The sequence below is a fragment of the Staurois parvus genome, unplaced genomic scaffold (assembly GCF_062004578.1).
Source record: "Staurois parvus isolate SC_StPar_1 unplaced genomic scaffold, SC_StPar_1.0 ptg000061l, whole genome shotgun sequence".
Classification (NCBI taxonomy): Eukaryota; Metazoa; Chordata; class Amphibia; order Anura; family Ranidae; genus Staurois; species Staurois parvus.
In genome coordinates this window covers 6,624,739-6,637,674 of record NW_028317857.1, presented here as the reverse complement: position 1 = coordinate 6,637,674, position 12,936 = coordinate 6,624,739, and the positions used below count along the sequence as shown (strand labels likewise).

General features: G+C 38.5%; 1 protein-coding gene across 1 annotated transcript; it reads right to left on the bottom strand.

Annotated features, from left to right (window-relative positions):
- Positions 1–3,631: 3,631 nt before the first annotated feature.
- GJD4 (gap junction protein delta 4) lies at positions 3,632–12,660 on the bottom strand. Its single transcript, XM_089668718.1, has 2 exons — positions 12,561–12,660; positions 3,632–7,728 (listed from the first exon to the last, which is right to left on the bottom strand). The coding sequence occupies exons 1-2, from the start codon at positions 12,622–12,624 to the stop codon at positions 6,683–6,685; spliced, it is 1,110 nt and encodes a 369-aa protein (XP_089524844.1). The 5' UTR covers positions 12,625–12,660; the 3' UTR covers positions 3,632–6,682.
- Between the last annotated feature and the right edge of the window lie 276 nt (positions 12,661–12,936).

Genomic DNA, 12,936 nt, shown 5'->3' with positions numbered 1-12,936 from the left:
AATGTAAATAACAGAAAAACAGGTGCAGCGCTAAAGTAGGACAATATGCATATTAAAGTGCAAAGTGATCATCGATAGCATAACCATCTAGATGAGAACATGAATACATCAATCATAAATATTAAATATAAAATGCAAAGAATATCACTCCAAGGTGATAATAGTAGTGATGAAATGTCCCAGGATAAACGTGAGGATCCCTTCAAGATCACAATCAGCGTGTATGGGTAACTGATCCAGGGGTGACAGATGAAGTGACTAAATGAACAAAATGTGCACTCACCAGAAGTGCGCTTTAAACACGCATTTGAGATTATTCCTGTCTCATCAGGTAAAATCAGGTCATCTGCTCCCAGGTTCGGCCAGGTTCTTATACACCATAGGGTCCTTATGCAAGTGTCACAGCTTCTGGTCATGTCTGTGTCAGGTTTTTTGGGGTCCCTTAATGTGTATCACCATGTTGGGTCACCATTCAGATGGGCTCTGTGAATGACGGCGCTCACAAGGAGAGCCCAATGAAGGACACCACATAGTGTGATACTGCATAAAGGAATTTAATTTCCACAAAACACAGGTGTATAAAAAATATATATATAAACCACTGATCATATATATATCAGGATGGCCACCAGCGGTGGCATGACGTCTCAATGCTGTAGCCCTGCTGACGTGTTTCGTGCAAAGGGCTTAGTCATAGGGTGCGGGCTTACAGCAAAAGATGTCTAGACACTTCAAATCTGAATCAGTGGCTCCTGTAATCACACAACGAAAGCCATGCTAAATAATCCCCCAATAACTGCTCTGTCCATGATATCAATCAACATGTCTCATACCTCTAAGTCACTGCATAACATCATCCACCCGCCGTGTATGCTTCCCAAATGACGCCAAAAGCGGCATGCGGTGAAGTGCCTAAATAGCGTCATCAGCCGGAGACAAAGTCTAAATCACTTACGTCACCTCTGTCCTGATCAGCCGCAGAGCGGAAGTGAACCTGAGCAATATCACACATCGCTCATGCTCCCCTACAACCACACATCACTTCTGCCCTAACAATGGGCTGAAGTGCAGCACATCCACAATGAAAGGGCACATCCTCAATCCACATTGAAGCCCCACAACCTTATCACCTATAGCAAATAGCAATAAACAGCACCAGAACAGCATAAAACAGAGGTAAAACAGAGCAATGCCCGGCAACCAGCACATCAGCTCCACCACCTCAGGAGACTATAAAAGTCCAGTCCCCCAGATATTATCCATAGCCAGCAGCCCATGTTGCTCATATTAGCCAACACCAACAGAAAGAGGGGTGACAAATATAGTTATATTCCCCATATGCCCACAACTCAATCCATGATAGAGACAATAAAAGAGCAGAGGGCATGTGCACCCACTCAAGCCAGACAATCCAGTAAATGTCATAGCATCCACTCCACCATTACATGACACATGTTAGAGCAATGCGAAGAGCAATATCACACATACAAACATAAAAATAAAACCCCATACAAACTCATCATATACTTAACATATATCACCAGCACAGATAGCATAGCTACATCAATCCCATAATGTAAAGGCCTGAGAAGTCATTGTCTATTCCCCACTAGTCAAAGTGATCCTACTCTTCCACTTCTTACAGAAAAGGTGTATAACTTACTGCCTCGTTCAGACCTGGAGGGGAAGTTGCGTTTAAAGTATAAATCCATCTCGCCTCCATCTGTAGTACTTTTTAGTCAAAGTTTCCTCCCCAAGCGTCCTCAAATACCCTTGTTAGGGCTGCAAAGCATATCATGTCAGTATTATGACTAAATGCAACATCCCCTTCAGGTCTGAATGAGGCACTAAGTTATACACCTTTTCTGTAAGAAGTGGAAGAGTAGGACCACTTTGACTAATGGGGAATAGACAATGACTTCTCAGGCCTTTACATTATGGGTCTGATGTAGATATGCTATCTGTGCTGGTGATATATGTTAAGTATATGATGAATTTGTATTTGGCTTTATTTTTATGTTTGTATGTATGTATATTGCTCCAACATGTGTCATGTAATGGTGATGTGCATGCTGCGGCATTGTTGTTGTGGGCATATGGGGAATATAACTATATTTGTCTCCCCTCTTTCTGTTGGTGTTAGCTAATATGAGCAACATGGGCTGCTGGCTATGGATAATATCTGGGAGACTGGACTTTTATAGTCCAGGGTCTCCTGCGGTGGTGGAGCTGACGTGGTGGTTGCTGGGTATTGCTCTGTTTTACCGCTGTTTATTGCTGTTCTGGTGGTGTTTATTGCTATTTTCCATAGGTGATAAGACTGTGGGGCTGTGCTGTGGATTGAGGATGACGCGCACACACATGCGCTATGTGCGCTTTCATTGTGAATGTGCTGCACTTCCAGCCATTGTTTTGTTAGGGCAGAAGTGATGTGTGATTGTAGGGGAGCATGAGCGATGAGTGATACCGCTGGGGTACGCGATTCACTTCCGCCCTGCGGCTGATCAGGACAGAGGTGACGTAAGTAATTTAGTCTTTGTCTCCGGCTGATGACACTATTTAGGCGCTTCGCCGAATGCCACTTTTGGCATCATTTGGGAATCATACACGTCGGGCGGATGATGTTATGCAGTGACTTAGAGGTACCAGACATGTTGATTGATATGATGGACAGAGCAGTTATTGGGGGATTATTGAGCATGGCTTTCGTTGTGTGATTACAGGAGCTACTGATTCAGAAGACTTTGTGTATTGATATATATGATATATCTGTACTATACAATACTGAGTTCTGGTTTTGGATTCTCCATGCACCTCTTTTGCCATATTGGGAGGATTAGGTAGATGTCTGGGATCGGCTTGCCGGATGCTTGTGTAATTTTCAGCATGTGGACACTCCTATATTGATTTTTAAATATTGTTATATTTAGATTACATCTTGGAACATATCCATGGAATATACTTTATATGGATAAATCCACATATGAATTTATCTGCTATTTGTCTCTTGAGTAAGTGGGTGACCGATTGTTGATTATGTTTGGGATTTATTATCCCCCTTGTTTTCTTTTTTCTTTGTTCTATCCCCCTTCTTATTTGGACTGTTTTCCTTTGGTCCTTTGAACAGGACTCCATTTGATTGGGGACAAAGGGGAGGGGCTGTGGATATGGACGCTCACTTGAGACCATTTTGTTGACTTTCAGTGTGAGTACTGCTGTTCCGCATCACCGTTTATGTTGACATGTGAGTTTGGGAGAATGATCTTTTATGGTTTATTGTGTTTTTGTGATATTAGTATTGTATGATTAATGGTTTATATATATATATGTACATCTTCCAGCTAAGGCATTTGATCTCTTCGCATCCAATTCTGGGGTCCTGAAGAAGCTAACAAGCATAACGCGTCGACCTTTGGAGGATACTTATGCCATAGAACAATATGCCGTTATGATTTGGGCTGATTAGCCAAATATTGTTTTTATAGATTGTCATTGGAAGATATATTTCAATAAACATGTAAATGTACAAACACAAGCTTGTCCACTGATTGTACCAGTAAAGTCCCATTAATGTTTTGAATAGGTCTAAAATAACTTTTAGATGAAAGATAACAAAATCAAATCACACAAATTGCACAGTAATACATATATTTTCAGTTTTATTTAAGTTTCAATAACACTGAAGTACATTTAGAGAATAACATTCATGCTATATGGTTTTAATTTGCCAATCCTCATTATATCTGCTAGAAGGAAATTCCATCAATCACAATATTAAGAAAAAAATGATTACAACACTGTCCAGAAAAACTGCATGTTAATTCATGTGATTATAAATTACGATAAATAAAGATAATATAACTCTAATTCTAACTTAATTGAAAAATAAAAAAAACCATGCCCAACCATAAAAGTCTACATTGAAATAAATTACAACTTTAAAGGATTTTATTCTTAATATTATACATATTATTATCAGATTTGGGCAAAATAAACACTCCCCCCTTCTTGTTCTGGTGAAACTAAGGAATTGCTATGTGATGAATTTCTTGTTTCTTCTCTCTTAAGTGCATTCTCAATATTCTGCTAGGGTTAAAGCTAAACTCCCAACCGACATTGTATTCCATTAATAAATAGTTCATATATTAATTTTTAGTTTTCTTGGCGTTATGCTATGCAGTATTAAGCAATAGATCAATCCCTACATTAATCCAACATTAGCAAGGGGTTACTCTCCTTTACATCCGCTTCATAAAACCTTCTACTGCTTTGCCTGCTTGCCCCACAACTACCAGTCTTGTAATGTCCCCAGTGTAGTCCTTTGCAAGCAAGCTGTGATATAATTATATTGCCACCTGCTGTAATTGGTCTGAGATGCCCACTAACATTATTTGTGTCTAACAACATTATTTGATGCACAGACCAAGGGACCCCAGGTCTGTCCTGTTCAGCAAGGTTTAGATTGGCAACATACCTGCCCACAATCTCACTCCACCCCATTTATGCCCATTCACTACTAAACCTTCCATTGCATGATGGGAATTGCAGTCATTTCTAGTGGCCTTGTGCATAGAGAGGAATTAACATAGCCACTTGCTAGATACCTCCTCCTGGTGCCCAGATGTAGCTACACGTTATGAGTTGAAACTGTAATAAAAAAAAGCTAGTTTTCTAAAACTCTGACATGCTAATATAAACAATTTAAAAGTTACAATGTATATATTTATTGGTATGATATGGTGCAAATTCACTAGTATCATATAGTTCAGCTTTAGTCCAAAAAGAGCCATTGGGGCTTATTTAGGCTCTTCACTTTGCAAGGGAATTTCATCCAATCATGTGCAAGCAAAAATACTTTTTTAATGTCCTTGTATGTGATTGGGAATTCTTCGCAAAGTTAATTTCTACCACATTCACTAAGCTAAGGAAAAATGAATTTGCAAAATGAAAATTTCCTTGCAAAGTGAACAGCATATTTGCTTTAAGACAAAGGGCCTGCAAGCTTTCTAAAAATAGGTCCAGTGTACAGTCCCTCAGACCTTATGGGGGCCAGTGTGAGTAGAAAATGGCCCAGTGTCAGTGGGAGTAAACAGTGTCTATGGTTTGGTGGTGAGTGGGAGTTAAGAAATGTACATAGAACCTGTGGTCAGTAGGAGGAACAGTCCCCCAGAACTGGTATTAGTGGAAGGAATAGTGGCTCATTCCTGGTGTCAGTGGGATGCATATGCCCCACAGTTGGTGTCAGTAGAAGGAATGGTACCTCATCATTGGTGTCAGTGAGAGGAAAAGTGCCTTTTATCAGTGGCAGGAACAGTGGCCCAAGGCAACAAAAGGCCGCAGTTTGGAGACCACTTATTTAGGAAATCAACCCCATTGACTGTACCACAATCCCCAAGATCACTCTGCAAAAGAATATATGAAGAATGCATTTCAGAGAAAAAAGTAGGAAAGTACTAAGTTCAACTTGAAAACATACTTTCTGTCTCCAGGACACAAAGTGAAGGGAAATCTCCGGGTTTCACTAATTATTAATGGTTTACAGATTATTTTTTTTAAGGAAAATGTTTCATTTTCACTTGAGCTCTAATTAATAAGTGATTTTCTTCAATTATTTTTTGTACATGGTTTACATAATGCCCTGTGTTTTATTAAATTGCTAGGAGTATGTGAAAGTAAACATTTCAAGCCATGAAATTTGTTAACAGCTGTAGTGAAATATTGAAATAGCTAACAAAAATGTGTATTGTGTATAGTAATAAAACCAAGAGTTCTGATGAAAGGAGAAAAAATAGGACATTGTAATATGTGTTGCCTGCTTAAAGCGGAACTTCACAGCATCTGAGCACCGCAAACCAAAAACACTATTTCATTCATTTTTCATGTTCAAAGCAAACTCCCTCATCCATCCATGTCTCCATGCTTTATTTTGCTGAGAAATCAATTTGAAAAATACCCCCTAGCATTTCTGGCTGTGGCCATCTTGCGTTAGGGCAAATGATTCATGTAGCATTTACTTCCTGGAATCTATGTGGTGTGTGCTTAGCTGAGAAAATCCCTCCTCCCCTCCTGAAGACTTCTGGGTTGTACAACATCATTTGCCTAGGCATGGAGACCAGAGAGTAACTGAAGAAATGTAAAAACAAAGCTTAAAACAAGTAATTATGATATATTTTATTATCCATTTACTAATGCTAGCAGCATAAGGATTAAAAATAGTCAATGTTGATTGAGGGAATGAAGTTCCACTTTAAGGTTGCAAAAGACAAACAAGAAAAAATTTAATTTGTACAGCATATAAGAGAAAAAGAACACAAACACACTAAGGAGATAGCAAAGTAAATGGTTTGTGTGTATGGAAAAATAAAACTTCTTTAAAATGTTAGTTTAATGACCACTGCTCTAGGTATCATTGAAAATCTCAAACCCATTAGCAAATAATATACAAAAGTACTTATCTAGCCTTTAACAATTGGCCGGTTCATTTCCATTCTTGGCCACACCCCCAGCAATATCATGACTCAGTTCAAGGCACTATTTTGGGAGGTCCTATAATAATAGCATTACAGTTGATGTGAGGCCTGCTCAGATGTACATCACACAAATATCCTGACTTTCAGGTCCTATGATGCCATGGAAATAGCCCTTTTAGAAAGGTTTCCTTTTATTATGTCATTACCTGAATTCAAACCCATTCAGATTTTTTGTTTGTTGGGCCTATGTTTTTTTCTAGCTGAGGTGAATCCACCAAGCTAGCTGCAGAACTGTTCTCCTTCTTGGATTTTGGTTGTCGGTGGGTCAGCAGTTGATGTTCATTCCCTAGCTTGTTATTTCCATTCGCTGACATGGTCACTTGCCACGAACAAATTTTATTGCTGTTGGCATTCACATTAGACTTTCCCATGTCTTGGTGAGAATTGTCAGTTTGGAAAGAAGCTGTTTCACCTTCAAATGAAGGTAGAGAATGAGAATCTCCTTTAACTTGCTCGTTTCTTTTCTCCAGGCTGTGTGAGGGACAATCAGGATACACAATCATTTGATCTGGCGTGACAGCTAACTTTGCATGTGGAGGTGTATCTGAACAACAACCCCCTTTTAGAGAATCATTTTCCAGAAGGAGAAGCTGTTTTTTAAGCTTGTCTGACCTTCGTCTTCTGTGACAGACTCCAATCAGATCCACCAAACTCAGAATCAGAGAGATGATTCCTGTTCCCCAGATAAAAATCATCATAAGAGACTTTTCAGTGGGTCTTGAGATGTAGCAGTCAACGCTGCTGGTACAGGGAGAATGGGAACAGCTGAATCTGCTTGGAACTATAATTCCAAAAAGAAAATACTGACCAGCATCAAAGCCAACCTCTAGGCAAATCCTTAGCAGAACATGAACTAAATAAGCCCAAGAAAAATCAAGTATTTCCATTTGCAAGCCCACTCCATGATAAGTGGAGGAGGAACTTTTTCTGCACTGATCATTTGTATTTCCCATATATGCCAGAACTTTGTGTATGACATGGACACTGAACAAGCAATAGGGCAGAAAGACCATCAGAGTCTGAATCAGCCAGTATCTCATGTGGGACATTGGGGAGAAGATATCATAACACACATTGGAACATCCAGGCTGTAATGTATTGCAGATGAAGCGTTCCTGTTCATCCTGATAGAGCGGATAACCAGCAAGGACAACCATAACTAGTCTGAGGAGGATCATTAACGTCAACCAGATCTTCCCTGAAAAATAAGAAGAACCTGTGCATTAGCAACCCAACATCTTGGACAACAATCACACCATTGATCCCCATTCATATTTTATGTATTTGATGTATATTCATTTGCTGTGAGCAATTTAGAAAATAAAAGAAATAGTCCTAACATAAGCAATTTCAAACATGCTTGAGGAAAAAAAGAAATGAGCAAGACAAGGACCACATAACTAAAACAGACAGTGAATTTCAGCCCATGAACCAACCTGTGCTATGCCCTCTTGCCAGGAACTCATAATCATCTTTCCTTCACTCTCCCTCTGCTCCATTCAGTTGACAGGAACAAAAAAAATACCTGATGCTTTCCAGCAATGGGGGAGCATCTCACTCATTGCATGTGGTGGTGCTGTACTACACTCCAAGCTGCATTGCAGTCAAATAGGGAGAGTGTGTAGTTCACATTGGGTGGCTCCTCCTGGCAGCAGAAATGAGTATTAGGGCAGTTGGGAAGACTGCTGGGGAGAGGGGATTTAAGTGAACCTGATGCTTTGTCCTGCATGAAATGAGCATAAAGTATCTCCCCAGGAAAAAAGCATAAACTGTCCTTTGCAAGTTTCCCACAATAGATACACATGATGCTTTTTTAAAGCAATAGATTACAAAAAGAAATGACCTGGTGATCAACTGAATATTTATTTATTTATTTCAGGTACTTATATAACACCGTCAATTTTACACAGCGCTTTACATATATTTTGTACATTCACATCAGTCCCTAACCCTCAAGGGGCGTACAATCTAAGGTCCCTAACCCACATTCATATACAAGGGCCAATTTAGATAGGATCCAATTAACCTACCAGCATGTCTTTGGAGTTTGGGAAGAAACTGGAGTACCCGGAGGAAACCCATGCAGGCACAGGGAGAACATGCAAACTCCAGGCAGGAGGTGCCCTGGCTGGGATTTGAACCAACGACCCTAGTACTGCCAGGCGGAAGTGCTAACCATTTAGCCATTGTGCTACCCAATATGAATATGACTTTTTTTCTGTGCCTGCAATGCTATTCAGCCCGTATGCAAATGACTGATCCTCTGAGCGTTGTTTGCACTTGGCAGTCTCCTCTACCTCCAGTGATCAGACTGTATAATGTAACCAGCATTTCCTAAAGGAAGATGCAGTTATGGATGACCAGATGATACAAATTTAAAGCGTATAAAAAAAATGCAGTACATTTCTGAAATACACGCACATTTTCCCATTTTATACTTTTCTATTTAATGCAATATACAAAACTTTTAATTGGAATCCCAAGAAGTGTTGTCAGTCTTTCCCAATTCTCTTTTTTCTTTTAAAGCAAAATAAAAACCTTCTCAGTATGTTATGGAGACAAGGAGAGGGGGAGTGCACAAGGAGTCAGGAGCTCACTTTATATGTGACAGAGAAACAGGTATGTTTCTACATTTTCAACATTTTAAAGAGACAAGACAGTAAAATGTGCATGTATTGCAGTGACATGCCATATGTTTTTCCCAAGCATACACTTTAAATCTGAGTGCAATCCATGCAGTGCATGGAGCCTGCTGATAGGAGGAGAGAGCATGGTGAAAGAGAGATGATCTCATCAGCATTCTGCTTCTGCTTTCACTGTCCAGTTACAGGATGAGGGTAAGGATAGAGACCTATAAATACAAGTGAAAAAGATTTTGTCTCTTCACCTTCTAGACAGGACTGTGCTGTGTGGAAAAGCTGTGAAATTTCAGATTTGGATAGATATAAATTGAAAATCATTGGGCAGATAAAACAGCTCCTATGTATGAACTTTATATATGTAATTAGCTATTTGCCTGGTCTTCAACTTTAAGGGTACACTTAAAGGAGAAGTATAGCCAAAGCTTTTAAGGCTGTACGTCTCCTATGGATCATAGGATCTGTGACCTGTTTTCAGCTGACAGCGGGCTGAAACCTGCTGTTGGCTGACATCACAGAGTAGGCACCAGAAATATCCCGACCAAATGGTAGGGATCCACCCAGAAACCTGGACCGGCACCTGGCTCAGCCTCTCAGCAATCCACAGAAAGCCTGAGCCAGTCCCTCCTGCCCACTCCAGCCCATTGCTCCAGTGAGCGCTGGAGGTGCAGAACAGAGAGCTGGACACTGACAGTCATGGAACTCGGTTCTCAGTGCAGAGCCATCAGGAGACAGATGCAGCATCCCCCTAGTTGAGTATAAATGTTTTTTGTTTTTCAGAAAGCCATGCTTCTCTTTTAAGGTACTTTGCATATTTAGGCAGAACTGGCAAATTATCTTGTTAATGCATATTTTCTTTGGACTCTTGGTTTCACTAAGAATAAACACAATAGAATAAGGATTAATATTTAAAGTGTTACTAAACCCAGAACCCTGCATTCACTATATCTGGTCTCCCACAGCACACAGAATATGGAAATGAAATTATTTTAGAAAATAGAAACTGCGAAATACCTTTTCTCATCAGCAGTTAGAGCAGTCTTGTGACTTCTATCAGTCTTCAGCAGAGCACTGGTTAAAGCTTGTAGGAGGAGTTTTCTTTCTGCTCTAGGAGGATACAGAACCCCTGACTTCTGTCTGGACAGTGCTGATTGGCCCACATGCACTCTCCCAAGAAAAAAAAAAACTTCTCTAGCACTACACACCAAACTGAGCATGTATAGAGTATCTCCACATGATATGTCTTATCAGGAGATAAGAGGGGGGCACTGGAAGAAGGGAAGGATCAGAGAAGTCAGGATCAAACATCCTTTTTACACAATGCAGAGGATTAACCCCTTAGGTTCCACAGTGAGTATATCAGGCATTCTTTACTGCATATACAGTCTGATTTTACTGTTGTGGGTTTAGTAACACTTTAATGCAGACATTTAATTTGGTTATATTCTTAAACCAACAAACATCTAATTGGCAGTGACAATATCTGCTTCTAAACATATCCAACCCATGCTGGAGTTGATAACTAAAGGAGTAAATAATTTTTCACTTAAAGCAAAACTATGGGCAAAACGTTTGATAGAGTAGGGAGGGTTATAACCCCTATCAGGTTGTTTTTTTTTTTTGCTATGTATGTTCCATTGGGGAGACATACATTCATGTCCTGTCCCATAGCCACATCAAGAAGTGAGAGAAAATACCTGCAAATTAAGGGAATCCCTTGAAGCCCCCCAAGATCACCAGAACTAGTGTCCCCATTGGAAGGTTCCCCCTCTGATGCTTTTATGGGGACAATCCAAAATTTGGGAGTTTCTTTTACTTGCACTTTCAAAGATAATGGTAAAAGGGACAAATAGAAAGGGTAAATCTACCTACCAAAGGCACAAACAGCAATAAAAACATAATAGGTACAGTATTCTAATCCATCTCCACCCTGTCCAAAACTAAAAAAAGTTTTACCTTTAGTTATTTTTTTAACCTAATAAATCTGTACTCACTTCAATCATCCAATCATGTGCAAAATACATTTCTTTTATGCCACTGCATATGATTGATTAAATCTACTTCTTCAGTGGAGTTGAATTAAGCCTATTTTACTGATAATTCATTTATAAAATGGAAATTATAAAAAAAAGAAAAGAAGAGAGGTGAAATAAAAGTATTTATTTTTACACTGGCCCCATCAAACTTACATTTGTAGGAAGGTTTTTTCTGTTTAAATTATATATATATATATATATATATATATATATATATATATATATTTATTTTTTTTTTTTATTTATTTTAAAGAAAACATTTTATCACTAAAATATGTTTCACTTCTGAGAACGAATCTCTGTCATATAAAGTAAATAATCTGGAAATCACATGATCACATTTGTGTAAATGTTTGCTATAATTTCCAATTGATTCACATTGAAAAATCTGTTGCCTTGCTTCTGTCTACTAAAATATAATAAACAATAAATAAACTTTAATAAAAGTAAACATAGTTTAAAGGCCCTGACCTTCAAACTCTAAAAATATATTACACCTGCCTATTTTACTTGAAAATTATAATTGTATACCAAATCCCAATATTAGATATACAAGTATCCGTGTTTTCATTGAAATTAATGATATCAAAGCCCTTCTGTAAGTACAATACCATTGCCCAAAAGTTCACAATACCACACAACCAAATAAAGCATTTCAGATAAAAAAGTAAATAAAAACTAAACAGTTCATCATTGCAACATTACATCCAAAAGTAAAATCAAAATGTCCTCAATGTTATAATCACAACAGATTGAAAAAAAATTGAAGGTTTCCAAAGTAAGAATATTTCTGTGATGGTTCTATTCTATGCAAACCTATATTGACTAGAAGAAATGAAATGTAATCATAATGGCAAGAAAGGTCCCTTGGTGTGTAAAGCAGTATGCATGTTGTCATATATAGATAGTGAAGTATAAAACATTAATACATTATCAGAATGAAGAGTAGGATCATGAGGAGTAGAGGGTCAATGACAAGATAACCCATGCTCAATGACACTGCTAATGTCCTGACCTCTTCACCTAGCCCTATGCCTGGCAATACATATTCAGAATGGTGGAACGCCGAGTAAATTTAATATTATATTGTGTTATTAATTGGGACAATGCAGTTTATCTTTTAGTGATATTCTGGTGAGTTTCTATTTACAAAGTATCCATACAAGGGTTTAAACTGCAATCTACTTACTAAGACTAAAGCATCGTAAATTACAAGCACAAAAGTTTCAAATGCCAGTATATGCCCAGCTGTTTGGAGATTCTTTTTTCAGTCATAAATTCAATTCTAGCATTTAAAAAAAAAAGTATATAAACAAATAGCAGATAATGGTCAATTCATACTTTGGCATACATACCGGTTACAGTAACATTGTAGCTGAAAGTGATGATCACATATCCCAGCGAGTCTAAATATTCCATTGTCACATGTGTGGATGCAACCTCCTACAAATAGCTAAGAAAAAAATAGGAGCAAAAATTATACTCTGTAAAATACTGTACCCACATAGTAGAAAATAAAAATTTCTGTGGATGTAAGGGACATAGGAGCTGTGTCTGCACCTCTTACCTCTGAGGCTTTTGACATCTGCTGTAGGACAAAAGACAACCCAAGTCATCCCAGTCATTGTGGCTATTCTTACCACCAAGAGCATTCCAGTATCTGAAAATTGCTGAAATATTTGTCGGAAAAAGAGATCACAACAAGGAAGGACACACATCTATAAATTCCCC

Coding starts and splice junctions, on each gene's coding strand:
- GJD4 (XM_089668718.1), bottom strand. CDS start 12,624: ATGGAATATTTAGACTCGCTGGGATATGTGATCATCACTTTCAGCTAC. Junction 7,729..12,560: donor CTACAATGTTACTGTAACCG/GTATGTATGCCA, acceptor CTTATTTTTCAG/GGAAGATCTGGTTGACGTTA.